This window comes from Oncorhynchus keta, chromosome 18, assembly GCF_023373465.1.
Source record: "Oncorhynchus keta strain PuntledgeMale-10-30-2019 chromosome 18, Oket_V2, whole genome shotgun sequence".
Taxonomy (NCBI): domain Eukaryota; kingdom Metazoa; phylum Chordata; class Actinopteri; order Salmoniformes; family Salmonidae; genus Oncorhynchus; species Oncorhynchus keta.
Genome location: NC_068438.1, coordinates 28,177,989 through 28,195,224, shown reverse-complemented (window position 1 = coordinate 28,195,224; position 17,236 = coordinate 28,177,989). Strand labels below are relative to the sequence as shown.

Genomic DNA, 17,236 nt, shown 5'->3' with positions numbered 1-17,236 from the left:
GTATTTCTATTCTCCATGTTCTAAATTCAGCCTTGAGCAGCAGTTCCCACCCTTCATCCAACCACACCTCCCTGGCCAGCTTCTAGAAGCACTCTCCCTCAGCACTGCAGGCAACGCCTGTCCAGTATACAGTACAACAGTGATGTGCCCAGATTCCCCTCAGCTCACTCCCCACACCGCCTAGCCTTGTGTCATACTATTACTAAGCTTTTGTGGCGCACATGATTGGGATTTGTTCCCTCTCTTCCTCTGGAGAGTGACGGCAGTTTGTTATGATTGGTGAAGAATCAGCTCTTTGTCTTTGTGCTGCTGCTGCAGTCACACAACATACAGGCTGGTTTATATTTAGTGTTCTTCCTCCCCCAAGTGGCTATGTGAGGGCATTGAATACATTTACAAGGCCTTCCTTAAATAGGATGTGTTGCCCTCTAGTGGTGTTTAGGGATATGACATTGAGAATAGTACTATAATGAGAAGGAGTTTGGATATTATATTAAGTGGCCCGAGGGCTTGTTTTGTTAAGAGGGTGTGAGTAGATAATTGGTTTATGTTCCTTTGGATTGAATCAATATGGTATTCTGTGCCTCTTCCCTTAGTGACACTGCACCACTATGTGTTTACTTGTTGACTGTTTAATACAGTTCCCCTCATCGAAAGAGAGAGAATGTGTGAGGATTCAAACCTAATGTTGTACCCAGTGTGCTCTACAGCATGCCTCTTCCCTGGTGTGAGAGTGAGGGAGGCACCAAGCCCCGTATCATTTCCTGTGCCCCGTGTCATAGCGCTTCTGGTTTTCTCCTCTGTTTCTCCTCTTCCGCATTTCATTCTGCAACTCCCAGCCTCAGACAGACCTGCAGACCACAGGAGAAAAGACTACGCTTCCCTCATAATCAAAACACACATGTACCTTCAGGTATGTAGAACACACACTCAGAGTAGACTGGCTTTGTTGTTGTTTAACAAAAAAACACACTTTATTACAGTACATTTACCAGAGATCCATCACTCCTCAAATAAGTCACAACAGAGGTTTGACACACACACACACACACACACACACACACACACACACACACACACACACACACACACACACACACACACACACACACACACACACACACACACACACACACACACACACACACACACATACTGACTGGGGTCCTCACAGAGCAATTGAGGAGACAGCAATTGTCGTGAGAGAGAGGGCTGCTAGTAGGCCTGAATTCTTGAGGGTTGGGTGTGGGACTAGCCAGGGAACCAGGGGAGGTATTGGTGGCAGTGGTGTTGGTTCTGGGGAGCTATTTTTAACCGCCTGGACCCTAGTATCGTGACAGCTGTCCCTGCCTTGTCTCTCTGAGAATAGTCAGCCTATCAGGGGGCTCCTCTCCCGAGCCTGTGCCCTGTGTGACGTGAGTCTGTCGGCTATCTCAGCCTTTTCACACACTCTCACACTAACTCTGTGTTGAACCCCCGTTACCGGGCAATGTTTTAAGGGCTTATTTCGGTCAGGGAAGGATTGGATCTACCAAACCTAACTCTACACTATTCACCTACACAGAAGACAGCAGGTAAAGGAGGAGCCGTGGTTCCAGGATTGTTGGGGGAAAGCAATAGGTCTTCTGTGGAGGAATCTGTAGGCTGAGTGTGCCGTCTCTACCATGGGTAACACTATTTTTAGGGCTGAAAGTGTTAGGGGCTAGCCATCGCTCTCTGCAACTGAGCTCAGCTAAGGGGGGCCATTTTGGCTCTGGAGATGCTAGCCAATGTAACTTGGTTCATTTGGTTTGATCTGTGTGTGTGTGTGTGTGTGTGTGTGTGTGTGTGTGTGTGTGTGTGTGTGTGTGTGTGTGTGTGTGTGTGTGTGTGTGTGTGTGTGTGTGTGTGTGTGTGTGTGTGTGTGTGTGTGTGTGTGTGTGTGCTTTAGCATGTGTGCCAGTAGAATTCTGTAATAGTAGAAGTGAAAAGAGTGTGATTGCCAGGAAGGCTGTGATGGTAGCTGTTTGGAACTGGCTTTCATAGCAGATTGGGCAGAAGTTGAATGGAGCCTTTGTGTCTTTTGAGTCTTGCCCCTGTTGGAAAAGCCACGTTAACTGTTCAGTGTGTGTTGATACTTGGTATCGTGAGCTATGCTATTAGCAATGCTGACCCATTATATTTTGTGGAAATTCTACTGTTCTGACCAACTGTTGAGAGAGAACCTATTGAAGAACAACGTTTGCCAAGTTTGCATCTGTGGAAAATGGGTCTGCTATCCTGCTATTTCCTGTGTAGGGTGCCATCTGTGGGTTGACTTCCCTTTTCTGTTGTTGGGGGACCAGCCTGACCCTAGTCTACAGTACAAAGTGGATCTGAGATGCAGAAAGAGTGTGTGCTGTTTCCTCTGTCAACACCAACTGGCTGCCCTAACTCTAACTCTCTCTCAGTGGACCAGTGATTACTCAAGTTCAGTGTTGTTTTGTCACTGTTGGTTGAGTTGTAGATCCCTGAGATGACTGTCCCTCTTCCTTGTCATATGAAATCAAACCACGTTTCCAATAAGCTTTGTTATCAGGCTATGTACATTTCTGCTTTTATTGTCCGAGTCAGTCAAAGGCAGTTGTCATGTTTCACAGTGACAAATAGACATTAAAGTCTGTTCCTCAGCTTTTATTGTCATTATCTCTGGGCATAGCCCTATCTCTTTACTGCACTGATTCAGTATTGTCAATACGGCTTTGTTCTGTTATTGTTAGCTAAGTCCACTGGTGTTCTCCCAAAGCAGTGGCTGAGTCATATTTGCCTGAGAGTGTCAGTTACCATGCTATATCCAGGTTAGATGGCTCACTGTGCATGTTTGTGATGGTGTTTTTGTACATGTTTTACTGTGTGTCTCTGTGTAAACAGTGTTTATATGTATGCGTGTACAGTTGTGTGTGTGTGTGTGTGTGTGTGTGTGTGTGTGTGTGTGTGTGTGTGTGTGTGTGTGTGTGTGTGTGTGTGTGTGTGTGTGTGTGTGTGTGTGTGTGTGTGTGTGTGTGTTTGTTTGTGTGTGTGTGTGTTTTGAGAGGGAACTAGAGAGTCAACCTGGCTGTACAACCTGAAGTTGGCTTCTGAGGCGTTATGCCCACGTGGCTCCTCCTAAAAAAAGACCTGTCCTGTCTCCCTGGCCCCTGCCTGGCCGAGCCTGCCCAGTGTCCACAGCAGACCTCAGCAACCCCCCCTATTATAGACACATTAGAGCTTGTTGTGGGAGAGCCGGAGCCAGGGCTACAGACTGACTGACCCCCTGACCCTCCTGTCCCAAGGCAGGTGGCCTTGGGACAGGAGGCCTGGGCATGGTGCAGGAGGCCTTGGGACAGGAGGCCTGGGCATGGGGAAGGGGGTCTGGGGGAACAGGGCCTGTCTTGGTTGGCACCATGTTTGAGCAACAGCCAGTTGTGATTTTGAGTAAAGGCCCCCACTTAACCCACAGATTCAATACTCTCAGCAGGGACAGGGAGGTGCTGCAGGGACACCCGCCTCACTGCAGCTTCTCAACAGTCTGGTATTTGGCATTGAATGTTTTCTTTATAGAAATATCCCTGAGGTCATGTCTATGTATTGGTGTTCTGTTTGTTTTTCACTGTGATGACGTCAACATTTCCTAGATACTTTTTGTGTGCCACAAATCACACAAATCATATGTTCATGTATGTAACTATGTATGTTTATGTATATTTAGGAGAGCCCTTATCCCTCTGTTGTGTCTCTTGCTTTTCTTTGTACCCTAGACTTGATCAGTTCACTTCCTGCGACACGTGGTCTTTCACTATCCGACTGGTTACGGCTCCTAGAGTGAAAAAAACGTGATTTTGGCCTCAATTGTGAAGATCCATCCATCTGTCCAGCACTTCTCTCCATTCCTGCCCTCCCCCTCTTCCCCCCTCATCCTGCACAGCTCATGACATCAGTGCAGCCAACATGGCATTCTCATCGCGCTTTTCCTTCTGGGAGCAAAAGGGAAGTCCTGTTCAGTTTTCCTCACAGCACGTTGGGGTGGGTTACGTTGGTGTGGGGACATGGGGTGGGTTACGTTGGTGTGGGGACATGGAGTGGGTTACGTTGGTGTGGGGACATGGGATGGGTTATGTTGGTGTGGGGACATGGGATGGGTTATGTTGGTGTGGGGACATGGGATGGGGTACGTTGGTGTGGGGACATGGGATGGGTTATGTTGGTGTGGGGACATGGGGTGGGTTATGTTGGTGTGGGGACATGGGATGGGTTACGTTGGTGTGGGGACATGGGGTGGGTTATGTTGGTGTGGGGACATGGGATGGGTTATCTTGGTGTGGGTACATGGGATGGGTTATGTTGGTGTGGGGACATGGGATGGGTTACGTTGGTGTGGGGACATGGGATGGGTTATGTTGGTGTGGGGACATGGGATGGGTTATCTTGGTGTGGGTACATGGGATGGGTTATGTTGGTGTGGGGACATGGGTTGTGTTACGTTGGTGTGGGGACATGGGATGGGTTATGTTGGTGTGGGGACATGGGATGTGTTACGTTGGTGTGGGGACATGGGATGGGTTACGTTGGTGTGGGGACATGGGATGGGTTATGTTGGTGTGGGGACATGGGTTGTGTTACGTTGGTGTGGGGACATGGGGTGGGGTACGTTGGTGTGGGGACATGGGATGGGTTACGTTGGTGTGGGGACATGGGATGGGTTATGTTGGTGTGGGGACATGGGATGGGTTATGTTGGTGTGGGGACATGGGATGGGTTATGTTGGTGTGGGGACATGGGATGGGTTACGTTGGTGTGGGGACATGGGGTGGGTTATGTTGGTGTGGGGACATGGGATGGGTTACGTTGGTGTGGGGACATGGGGTGGGTTATGTTGGTGTGGGGACATGGGATGGGTTACGTTGGTGTGGGGACATGGGATGGGTTACGTTGGTGTGGGGACATGGGATGGGTTATGTTGGTGTGGGGACATGGGGTGGGGTACGTTGGTGTGGGGACATGGGATGGGTTACGTTGGTGTGGGGACATGGGATGGGTTACGTTGGTGTGGGGACATGGGGTGGGTTACGTTGGTGTGGGGACATGGGGTGGGTTACGTTGGTGTGGGGACATGGGATGGGGTACGTTGGTGTGGGGACATGGGATGGGGTACGTTGGTGTGGGGACATGGGATGGGTTATGTTGGTGTGGGGACATGGGATGGGTTATGTTGGTGTGGGGACATGGGATGGGTTACGTTGGTGTGGGGACATGGGATGGGTTACGTTGGTGTGGGGACATGGGGTGGGTTACGTTGGTGTGGGGACATGGGATGGGGTACGTTGGTGTGGGGACATGGGGTGGGGTACGTTGGTGTGGGGACATGGGATGGGTTATGTTGGTGTGGGGACATGGGGTGGGGTACGTTGGTGTGGGGACATGGGATGGGGATGGGGATACTTTATTCTGGGGGAGCTCTGACTGCCATGCTGGCTGTAGATTTCGTTTTGTTTGACTGCCATTTTGTTTGACCATCACAACACATCCTGTAGCTCCACAGTAAACGGATGCCTCCCCGAAACGTGACCCAAAATAAAAGAACATAGTGATAAATACATCAAAATAAACCCAAAGCCTTTTTAAGCAGGCCTTGTAGTTCTCAGGTGTCACTATTACATCAAAATGGGCCATATTAATGTTCCTTTGTGGCTACAGATTAGTGTCTGTGAATAATATTAGCCTTAACGTTTAAATAGACACTGTGTGGTGTGTGGTATGGTAAGTGATAGCGCTTCCACATAGTATACATACAAGTTTGCAGCATGGTGTATGTTTTGCATGTTGTGCAGTGAGGGAGTGTTTCCTGCAAGTACCCCTGGCGAGTGACCACTTCTAAGTGTCCTAGGTTTTGACCTCAGTCCCTTGTCTTACCGAACTCTTTAGGTCAAAGAAGAGGTCAGACCACCAGGCTCCAAGACCTCAAACCAGGGTGTAAGTTGACTGGTATCGTTCTCATGTTGTGAAGCTTTAGAGCAGGGCTATTCAATTCCAGTCCTGGAGGGCCAAAACACTTCCGGTTTGCATCCTCTTTTTCTAATCAGGTACTGATTTAGTGCAATTACCTACCAGGTAGAAACAAAAAGCAGAAGTGTTTTAGCCCTCCAGGACCGGAATTAAATAGCCCTACTGTAGGCTTAAAATGATACTTCGGGATTTTGGCAGTGTGAAGGAAGATGCTATCTAGCGTTAGCGCAATGACTGGAAAACTAACTCTGACATCCTTCATACTGGACTTAGAGACATACAAATGGTACCCACAAGTTCATCTGACTTTGGGGAAGTAGATAATGCTAAAATCCTGAAGTATCCCATTAAGCAGGAATCTTGAGTGTGTGACTAAGGGGATCACAGGTTTCTGGGGAGTCCATTATGGTAACCTCACAGAGGAGGAGAGGAAGCTTCAGACTATTGAGATGTACCTGTTACGCCACTGGTCTCTTACCTGGAGGTTTGCCAGCAGTACTGTGCTTTAACCAACTGAGCCATTGGAACCACACACACCCTGGTAGCTCCTGACACCAGACAAGTGTCTTTCTCGCCACAATAGGAGACAGTTACTCATTAACAAGCCGATGTGAAAACAGGCACAACGTGGTGTTATTTTCCTGTTCTGGATGTAATGTCACAGACAGTTGCACTTTTTAATTGCACAACAAACGCCTGGTGTTCCGCGCTGTGTTTGGCTTCTAGAATGGCTTTGTAAATAGTATGATTCCTTTATTTTCAAATGACAGTTTCTTGCCTCGCTGTGGGAATTGCAGCCATATCCCAACATTGCCTAAAGATGAACAAACAGGCAGTTTATAATATGCAACATCCGCACAAATATAGAAGATATTCAGCAACTCTTGGGGGACGATACTTTATTATTAAAACCAACGTGTTTATTTATTTATGTATTTTTTTAACCTTTATTTAACTAGGCAAGTCAGTCTGACTCCCTGATGAAGGCTATTGGTTTTGATAATAAACAAGTATGTTTCTTGTCAACTTATATTGCCCTTCAAGAGTTTCTGAATATCTTCCAAATATCCAGTTTTCTCTAGTGCAGCTTGGTTGCAAAGCGAACCACAGTTCGCTTCGCTCTGATGTTCAGAGCCAGGCAGTGTTCCCTCGCCGGGTACTGTAGGGAGACTGATGTGCTGAGCAAAGTAGTTTTCCCTTGCCGGGTACTGTAGGGAAACTGATGTGCTGAGCCAGGCAGTGTTCCCTCGCCGGGTACTGTAGGGAGACTGATGTGCTGAGCAAAGTAGTTTTCCCTTGCCGGGTACTGTAGGGAAACTGATGTGCTGAGCCAGGCAGTGTTCCCTCGCCGGGTACTGTAGGGAGACTGATGTGCTGAGCAAAGTAGTTTTCCCTCGCCGGGTACTGTCGGGAGACTGATGTGCTGAGCAAAGTAGTTTTCCCTCGCCGGGTACTGTAGGGAGACTGATGTGCTGAGCAAAGTAGTTTTCCCTCGCCGGGTACTGTAGGGAGACTGATGTGCTGAGCCAGGCAGTGTTCCCTCGCCGGGTACTGTAGGGAGACTGATGTGCTGAGCAAAGTAGTTTTCCCTCGCCGGGTACTGTAGGGAGACTGATGTGCTGAGCAAAGTAGTTTTCCCTCGCCGGGTACTGTAGGGAGACTGATGTGCTGAGCAAAGTAGTTTTCCCTCGCCGGGTGCTGTAGGGAGACTGATGTGCTGAGCCAGGCAGTATTCCCTCGCCAGGTACTGTAGGGAGACTGATGTGCTGAGCAAAGTAGTTTTCCCTCGCCGGGTACTGTAGGGAGACTGATGTGCTGAGCAAAGTAGTTTTCCCTTGCCAGGTACTGTAGGGAAACTGATGTGCTGAGCCAGGCAGTATTCCCTCGCCAGGTACTGTAGGGAGACTGATGTGCTGAGCCAGGTAGTGTTCCCTTGCCATGTACTGTAGGGATACTGATGTGCTGAGCCAGGCAGTATTCCCTCGCCAGGTACTGTAGGGAGACTGATGTGCTGAGCCAGGCAGTGTTCCCTCGCCTGGTACTGTAGGGAGACAGATGTGCTGAGCCAGGCGGTGTTCCCTGGCCGGGTGCTGTAGGGAGACAGATGTGCTGAGCCAGGCGTTGTTCCCTCGCCTGGTACTGTAGGGAGACAGATGTGCTGAGCCAGGCGGTGTTCCCTCGCCGGGTACTGTAGGGAAACTGATGTGCTGAGCCAGGCGGTGTTCCCTCGCCGGGTGCTGTAGGGAGACTGATGTGCGGAGCCAGGCAGTGTTCCCTCGCCGGGTGCTGTAGGGAGACTGATGTGCTGAGCCAGGCGATGTTCCCTCGCCGGGTACTGTAGGGAGACTGATGTGCTGAGCCAGGCGATGTTCCCTCGCCGGGTACTGTAGTGAGACTGATGTGCTGAGCCAGGCAGTGTTCCCTCACCGGGTACTGTAGGGAGACTGATGTGCTGAGCCAGGCAGTGTTCCCTCACCGGGTACTGTAGTGAGACTGATGTGCTGAGCCAGGCAGTGTTCCCTCACCGGGTACTGTAGTGAGACTGATGTGCTGAGCCAGGCAGTGTTCCCTCACCGGGTACTGTAGTGAGACTGATGTGCTGAGCCAGGCAGTGTTCCCTCGCCGGGTACTGTTCAGCGCAGGGCGAAAGAGGACGGTGTGTCTTTAACACTTACTCTGCAGCGGTGTAGACAGGGAGAGTGACAGAAGAACAGCAGAGAACCAGCAGGAAACCAGGCCTTGATCCCCAGCCTGCCGGCATCCCACAGGCTGCGTGCCCAGCACTCAGCCGCCTGTCTGGAGGGATCCACGGCTAAGCCCCCCTGGGAGCCATGGAGCCATGTCAGGTACTGTAGCGACTGGAGCATAGGAGGAGGGGAAGATGAGACACTAAGCAGGTTATTATTGCATTCAAGTGTTACTTTCCTTCAGAAGTGTTGGTTAGCCTCTTAGGTGGAGGTAGGCTCTGTCTGTGGAGGGCAGTGTAATGTGCTGGGATATAACAAGGTCTGTAGGAAGGCAGGGATATTCAAGTGTAAAATACTAGGGGAGAGATAGGAATGTGTGTCATTGGCACAATGCTCAGTTAGTGTAGGGAGTGAGGTTATGAAGGACAGTGTGTTTGGCACGATGCTCAGTTAGTGTGGGGAGTGAGGTTAGGAAGGACAGTGTTAGCGTGTGATATGCAGCTGGGAGAAAGATTCTGCACAGGTGTGTGTGTTTGAGGGATACAGCAGCTGCAACTGAGCGAAGGTGTGTGTGTCATTAGCTCTTTCATTAGAAGCGCGGTGCTCCAGTGCAGAGAGGGGTCCAAGTCATCACCCATAGACACCTCTGCTATCTCAGTCTGAAACCTCCACGCACCACCTCTCATATCAACCCATCCTGTTCTATTTCAGGACCTGGGCAGGCATGTGGCAGTTGGGTGAGCATAACAGCATGCCTGTCCAGGAGAGCAGACAAGCACAGTAGACACAATCCTGCTAATGCTTAGGACCTGTGATCTCTTTGGTCAACCATACATACACTATCAGACGATCCAGACAAACAGAGGGCTGCTCAGATAAGGTTTTTGGTTGAGTAACAAAATTGGAGTTTGCATAGGCTTTAAGCTGAACTGCGTGAGTTTACTTTAAGTCTGTTCTGGTTTCTCCTCATGTGTCTTGCTGCTCTGCTCTCTCCCTCCCTGTTGTGTGAGTAGTCAGACAGCGACAGTGGCAGTATGAGTATCCGCTCCCAGTCCGTGCCTAGTCTGGAGCCTGGCAGGGGCCTACTCTGCAGTATAAGCCCTGAGCCGGCCAAGACACTGCCCGGGGTCAGGGTCAGGAGTCCCTCACCACCCAGGGTACGCAGGGATGTAAAGGTCCCTGAACGCTTCAAAAGTCCAGTGCCTCCGATCCAGATGCCAGCACAACGCTTCAGGAGCCCTGACCCACTCAGAGCTTCCATGATTAGCCCTGAGCCTGTGCTGAACGGGAACAGCAAGCCCAACGGTTCTGTTAATGGAAGTGCCGTCAATGGAAGCTCTGCCAACGGCAGTGCCAACCAGCCAGACCTGGACAACGATGATCAGAGCCTTACCCGCAAGAAGGTAGTGAAGGTGGTACGTCGAGTGGTGAGGAAGGTACTACCTGCAGAAGAGGAGTATGCTCCAGCTCCTGAGCCAACCAAACCTGCCCCTGAACCTCCTAAATTGGTGCTATCGCAAGTGCTAAGATCTGTGCCCAAGGTCCCAAAGGTTCCACTGTTCTCTTTCAAGCACGACACCATCAAGACAGAGGAGAAGGACAATATATCAGCTGGGCTGGCCAGCCTCATGGTCCGCGGGAGGACCAGGGACCGCCCTCGCACACGCAAAGATGGGCCACCTGAAAAGAAACAGGAGGAAGCAGTGAAAAGAGAGGAAAAAGAAAGTCCAAAGTTGGTTGATATAAAATCTAGCCCTAAAGTCGGCCCAGTTTCAAAACTGGAAGATAAGACTCCCGTGTTGGCGGTACCTGCCAAAGTTCCTCCTACTGCTTCTACTTTGACCTTGGTTCCCTCCAAGTCTGCACCCGCAGGCTTCATCCCTGCCTCAAAGCCTTCCTCGCTCTCCCCTCCCGCAGGTTTCATTCCACCACCAAAATCAGCCTCCCTTAGCCCACCTGATGGGTTTGTACCAGCACCAAAATCAGCCCCCCTTTGCCCACCAAATGGGTTTGTACCAGCACCAAAATCTACCCCTCTTTCCCCTCCAGCAGGGTTTTCACCAGCACCAAAATACACTGCTGTTACTCCTTCAGTTATCACTGTAGCTCCCAAATCCTCTCCAGCCATTCACCCGCCATGTTTCATCCCACCACTAAAATCGACCCATATGTCCTCACCTGCCGGGTTCATACCAGTCCCAAAATATATACCCCTTTCCCCATCTGCTGGTTTTGTCCCCTCTTATAAATCCTCCCCTGTCACTCCCCCTTCAGCATCCGTTCCCACCTCCAAGTCCTCCTCCAGTACTTCCGCTGCAGGGTTCGTCCCAGACCCCAAGGCCTCACATCTCTACCCTAACCCTCCCAAGTCCTCGGCTCTCTCCCCTCCTCCTGCAGTCATCACTCCCAAGGCGAGTACCCTCTCTCCACCACCTGAGTTCATCCCGCCCCCCAGACAGCCAACCGTGAAGAAGTCTGAGGTAAGGCCTACTGTCCACACTGCATGGACCACTTTTGAGACCACTGTGTGAAAAACCGGATGTTAATTGCTAATGCACAAACAGCACTTTTTGCATCTCTATGATAACTCCAGTCATTTTTGTGTGTGTGTGGGGTGTAATTTTAACTAACTTCACTTATCTTGTTGAGGTCTCTACTTGTTAGCAGAGTTTCAGCTCCATTTTGGTGCTACGATGGGCCCAGACTGCCAAGTTGCTCTCAACTCCCTATTGAAGTCATTTGCTTCTTCAGAACTTTCTCATCTGCACAGAGTCAGTTTATTTCTCAGTCTGTCTAAGGGTGCAGTTTCATGGGGCTGAAGCCTTTGTTGTGTTTGATGCTCTGATACCAGCTCCATCTCTCTCCGAGTCTCTCATGGGGGATGGAGCCTGTCTCACACAGCTCTCCTTCCTCACATCTCTCTCCTCTGAGACGCCAGGGCTGCTGAAACAGCTTCCACCAAAACAAACAACAAGTTCAGTAGCTCTTTTTCCCTCCAGCCTCAACCCAAGAGACCCTGCTGTCATCTGCAGCTTGAGAACATTGTTTATTGAGGTTAGCCTGTGGGGGGGGTTTCCAATAGAGGAAAAAGCATATCGGGGTGGAATGTTCTGTTGCTGTGGCCTGGAGTTCCAGGGAGACCCGCAGAGCTAATTACCGATAGTGACATTGTCTTTCTGGGAAATAAAGTTCAAAGCTGCGCTGCAGCCACTTTGGCAGGCTTTGGGATAAGAGAACTATCTATACATTTTGCAGGTACCAGATATGTTGAAAAGCTTTGGTCTTTTTGCTGGATTCTCGCTGAGTTTTGGCTATTACGGGCCTCTCAGGGTCTTTTTTTACTTGGCGAGCTGACCGTAGGCTGGCTTTGACCGCTGCAGTGACTATCTGAATTTGCTATAATTGTCTAAGGCTAAAGTTTGCTTGTGTATTGTTATCCAAGCTAGTTATAGTTTTGCTTGGCTTCGCCCTGTGCTTTGAGATCTGATAATAATAATTTCACATCCAAGTTGACTGTTGATTTGCTCACAACCTTAGCTAGACTCTGGACGTCTGGAGCATGGCTGGTTGTGGGTTTGTTCAGCATGGTTGTATCATTTCTTTATGTTATGGACTACTTGTATGTGCGTGTACATTACTTACGGTGGGCTTGTGCTCGTGGATGTATCTGTGTGTACAATTTTGAAGGTGAAGGCTTTGGGAGCCTCTCCCCTGTCCTCTGTTCCCATTGAGAAGGCTTCACCGCAGAACAATTCATCAACCATTACCCCAAACATTACCCAAAAGGTGTGTATGTGTGTGTGTGTGTTGGTGCGCCCCACAGCATTCACACAGGTCACTGTTGCTACGCTTTGGACATGAGGTATTGTAACCAAGTGTGTGTGAGTTCAGGATTGGCACGGCATCTAGCGAACATCTCATAGCATGAAAAAAAGTACACATTTCTGTTGTCTATGAAGCAGTGTTGAATGTGGTCCGCTAGAATAGTGCGCTTTGAGTAGTAGTTTCAGAGCTCAACCTGTTGGTGATCTGACCTCCAGGAGGTGCCACTCAGTCCCACTGAAGAGGCTCATAGACGCCTGGAGAGGATCTTCACTGCGCCTGTAAAGTCCCACCTTCCCTCGTCTCTATTTCTTTCTCTTTCTCCCGCTCACCATCTCTCTCTTATCTCCACTCCCTGCTGCCTAGATACATGCTTCTCCTCTCATGTATTTCACTTGTTTCATCTTTACTTTCTTTCCTTCATTCATTTTAACAGGACACATTAACATTCCATAAATGCGTTTTAGAGGTGCCTATTTATTTTTCATGAATGCTCTTCATCATGCTCTTCATCATGCTCTTCATCATGCTCTTTATCTCTCTTTCTCTCTTTCTGTTCTTCACTGGATGTTCAATCTTTATGATGCTAGCTAATAGTCATTTGTAATTGTATTTTTTGGCACATTTCATTTAAAGTACAGATTTATTCATTTGGGGCATATCCATTGCTTGGCTACCCAAACGTCTTGCTCCAGCCAAATGCTACGCCACGCCCACGGACGCTAGTTTCTTTTCCACAATGAATTTGGATCTTAGTACCTCCACGACGAGTTCTAGAACGCAAATACAGAACTGATGGATTAGGCCAGAGCCTGATTAGTTAGAAATGGAACAATCGGCAATGATTTTTTCCCCCACTACATCCCTCATTTTGACATCACTACAAATGACTTCATTCATGGCAGTCTCAGACTGAAGTATGTATCGAACATAGAGCAGCGGAGGAATTCCATTTGAGTCGTCAGGCAACCATATCCATGCATGACTGAGTTACTGCATTTTCATGTTCACAATTAATTGAACTAATTTTCTGTCTATGCTGCTTTCTTTTTCCATTCTTGTTTTGTCACCTGTCAAACATTATCTTTCTTTCCCTCCCTCTTTCTAATTGGTGCTTGGCTGCATCTTTCTGTGGCGGTTGTATGGCTAGCTGGAGCCGGTGGTTCGTGCCTCAGCTCCGCTCCTTTCTCCGGCCCCAACCCCCCCTCAGGTAGTGTGGCCCCCAGGCGTCCCCTCTGGAGGCCTGGTTGGAGTGTGTGTTTGTGTGGCGTGTTGGAGTGTAAGCCTAGATTCATCTTCTAACTTACCCCTCTCTCACCCTGCCTGTCTGTAAGGTTCATCTATAATGGTACTTGGTGTTTGCTCTTCCTCATTTGTTTCAGACCCCAAACTCTCTGATATTTGTCCCTGAGATTACCTGGTTCAGTCCTTGCTTGCCCTTCCTGTTTTTGGCACACAGACAATATTAAACAGTGATAGTGTCTAGATGTCTCAAGGGAAATCAAACAGACCTTGAACTGCATGGAAACTGACAAACCATCCCAGACAAAGGACTTTAATGTGCAGTTTTTCTTTTGTCAATAGCATGGCAGTGGAATGGATGGCCGCATGTTAGTTTTCCCGTTGTGGAGTCCAGTCGCTGTGTGAGTGAATGGCAGAGGAATGGATGGCTGCATGTTAGTTTTCCCGTTGTGGCGTCCAGTCGCTGTGTGAGTGAATGGCAGAGGAATGGATGGCCGCATGTTAGTTTTCCCGTTGTGGTGTCCAGTCGCTGTGTGAGTGAATGGCAGAGGAATGGATGGCCGCATGTTAGTTTTCCCGTTGTGGTGTCCAGTCGCTGTGTGAGTGAATGGCAGTGGGTGGGGGGTTATCGCGTCTGTATGTGATTTATGACTGTCAGGTGTTCCTGTCTCGTTGCTCTCACAGTCTCCCCTTTATGACATGATTAGCTCATCTCACAGACATAGAGCCTGACCTCTCCTTGTTCTTTGCCGTCCCCCAGTTTTTTCTCCACATTCCTCCCTGGTCATAACCCTGATGACTTACATATATATAAAAAATATATATATATATTTTTTTTTTTACTTACATAATGTGCTCGTTACTTCAAATGGTAAAACACTGGTTTGATAATGTCTGATAATGTTTTCAATGTATGTCTCAAAACAAAACTTTTGAGAATAATTAAGGATTAGTTACTATTTCATTTGGACCAGATGGACAGTGGGTAATAGCCAACAAGCCTGGTCTTTGGCTCAAGCCGTGTTCATTCAGTCCATAAGTGAAAAGCTTGTAGGGATATCTCTCTCCACCAGGATCACCACTATGCATTACTCTCTCTGTCCCCTGTATATACATCTGTCTATTCCAGCAGATGATGAAGGATGATGCCATGCTGGATATGCTTCATGTTTTGTGTTGTTTGGTGGATTGCTACCCTTCTTTCCACTGTAGCTACTCTCTAACTATAACCTTTGACCCCTCCTCTCATGCATGCCATCCTCCAGGGACAGGTGGACGAGGACCCCGTGGCCATCCTTCAGGCGTCTCACGCCACTGCCCAACAACCCAAGGTCTGGCCTTTGCTGTGCCTGTGTGTAATTCACCCCCTCCACCTCCCACGTTCACCACTCCCACCACCGACCCCTGGAGTGCTGTGTACTCTGTGTGTTGTGATCCATTGCAGTGTCACCCCTCACCCTTTCCCCCCACCAAACACACCTGCATAGTATTCACGCACACCCAAGCCACCCGCACTCCTTTGGCCATATTTCACCTAATTAGAAACATTTCAGGGGGAAATCAGCACTCAAAATGAAGCTTTTTCGATGGCACTAAAGATACGTGGTTGTCTGGATTCCACATGATCAATCATATCATCACATTTTGTCTCGTGTAGATGTCATTACATGACGTCAGTTCTCCATTAAGGAGGCAAAGAGACAGACACTGCAAAAAACATCACCAGATTGTGCCTGATTATACATTATTAGAAATAAGTTATATAGGCCTACATTTCACACTATGTGAATTACATATGTTTTCATCCCCTGTGTTTATGTTTTACTTTATAATGTCTTGTTGTCGTTACCCTTCAAGTCAGTCCCTAGAATTCGTTGTGTGTTGTGTTGCTGTGCTTGTGGATAGTGTATTTATTCCACTCATACTCCCCCCATCTCTCACCCACCATGCTGTGTGTGACAGTGATGTGCATCCAACAGTGTCTGACCAGATTCAGTTCACTGATAATTAATGTCCTCTGTCAGACATTACTGCCTCCTGCTCTCTCTCTCTCTCTCTCGGTCTCGGTCTCTCTCTCTCTCTCTCTCTCTCTCTCTCTCTCTCTCTCTCTCTCTCTCTCTCTCTCTCTCTCTCTCTCTCTCTCTCTCTCTCTCTCTCTCTCACACACATACACACACACAGCCGGAAGGAGCATGTCCAGTGGAGTGTGAGAGGCTTTGGGGAGGTCAAGCATGGTAACACGGAGCGGTCAGGCGTTTCTAGGCGACACGCCGAGCAGAGCTGAGCTGGAGAAATGGCTCTGTGATCTGGGACTCTGAACTGTGTTTTTATCTCTGCCTGATCCACCGGCCTTTCCAGCGCTCTGCCTTTCATCACAACATGTACTATTAGCAAGTCCACTGCATGCCCACTGTCAGCCCATTATCTCCAATGCTATTGGACATAATTGTGTAACATGCTATAAGCTCTCAACCAGCTACTTTAAACACATGTGAGTGAATGTTATTGATGTGAACAGGTGTGTTTGTAGGGAGCACATGTCCTCTCAAGTCTAAAGCCTCTCTGTGGTTGAAAACTGCTGAGTGATATCTACTTCAGCCACAGAAAGGCCCAGTGAAAGCTGACATGGCCTAAGGTCATTGTTTTGCTGTGTGTGACTGTGGTTTTCTCCACAATCTCTTCCAGGTGAAGACAGAGGAGCAGATAGCCACAGAGCAGGCATGGTACGGCTCAGAGAAGGTCTGGCTGGTCCACAAGGATGGCTTCTCCCTGGGTAAGTTGGACCAAGAGGTTTTTACCATTGCTTTTAAACTATGGGTTATTGTTTTTTCCTGAAACCATGTCTGTGCACACGCCAACCAATAAGTTATATCCTAATAAGTTATTTGTGTGCGCGTGTGTGTGTGTGTCTGTCTGTCTGTCTGTCTGTCTGTCTGTCTGTCTGTCTGTCTGTCTGTCTGTCTGTTTGTCTGTGTGTGTGTGTGTGTGTGTGTGTGTGTGTGTGTGTGTGTGTGTGTGTGTGTGTGTGTGTGTGTGTGTGTGTGTGTGTGTGTGTGTGTGTGTGTCCATAGCGACACTGCTGAAGACTGAGGCGGGCTCCCTGCCGGAGGGGAAGGTGAAGATCAAACTGGAACATGACGGGACAATCCTGGACGTAGATGAGGACGACGTGGAGAAGGTGGGGGGGGGGGGACTACACCTTCAATGGGGTGCATGTAGGGGAAAGATCCAAGAAGGAGGGAGGGGGTCTTTGCACTTGTCAGTCAGCCCGTCTGGAGCGTGTAGCAGTCACAGATGGTCAGCCCAGGCACAGGAGATTGTGGGACGTCTGTGGAGAGGGGGACAGGTTAGAGGGGGAAAGGTGTGAGTTTTGCAGGCCTCGATCAGGTGAATCATACAGACATGGCACCAGGCCCAAATCACAGAGAGATCAGTGACAGGACGCATCAAAAACCTCCCGTCATTCACAACATGCTGTCTCCAAG

General features: G+C 48.9%; 1 protein-coding gene across 15 annotated transcripts in view; it reads left to right on the top strand.

Moving 5' to 3' along the window:
* LOC118370744 (unconventional myosin-XVIIIa-like) overlaps positions 1 to 17,236 on the top strand; it is a 176,896-nt gene that overhangs the window by 82,339 nt on the left and 77,321 nt on the right. For 2 of the 15 annotated variants that reach the window (XM_052467785.1, XM_052467784.1), the window contains exons 1-10: positions 1,285 to 1,574; positions 3,756 to 3,985; positions 5,921 to 5,967; positions 9,701 to 11,167; positions 12,375 to 12,473; positions 12,728 to 12,790; positions 13,660 to 13,719; positions 15,017 to 15,082; positions 16,437 to 16,524; positions 16,823 to 16,929. In XM_052467785.1, coding sequence (XP_052323745.1) covers positions 3,946 to 3,985; positions 5,921 to 5,967; positions 9,701 to 11,167; positions 12,375 to 12,473; positions 12,728 to 12,790; positions 13,660 to 13,719; positions 15,017 to 15,082; positions 16,437 to 16,524; positions 16,823 to 16,929 — 2,037 coding nt within the window. In that variant the 5' untranslated portion in view covers positions 1,285 to 1,574; positions 3,756 to 3,945. Of the gene's footprint in view, positions 1 to 814; positions 914 to 1,284; positions 1,575 to 3,755; positions 3,986 to 5,920; positions 5,968 to 9,700; positions 11,168 to 12,374; positions 12,474 to 12,727; positions 12,791 to 13,659; positions 13,720 to 15,016; positions 15,083 to 16,436; positions 16,525 to 16,822; positions 16,930 to 17,236 lie in introns of those variants that run through there. The other 13 variants (XM_052467786.1, XM_052467787.1, XM_052467794.1 and 10 more) reach the window with 11 other exon arrangements.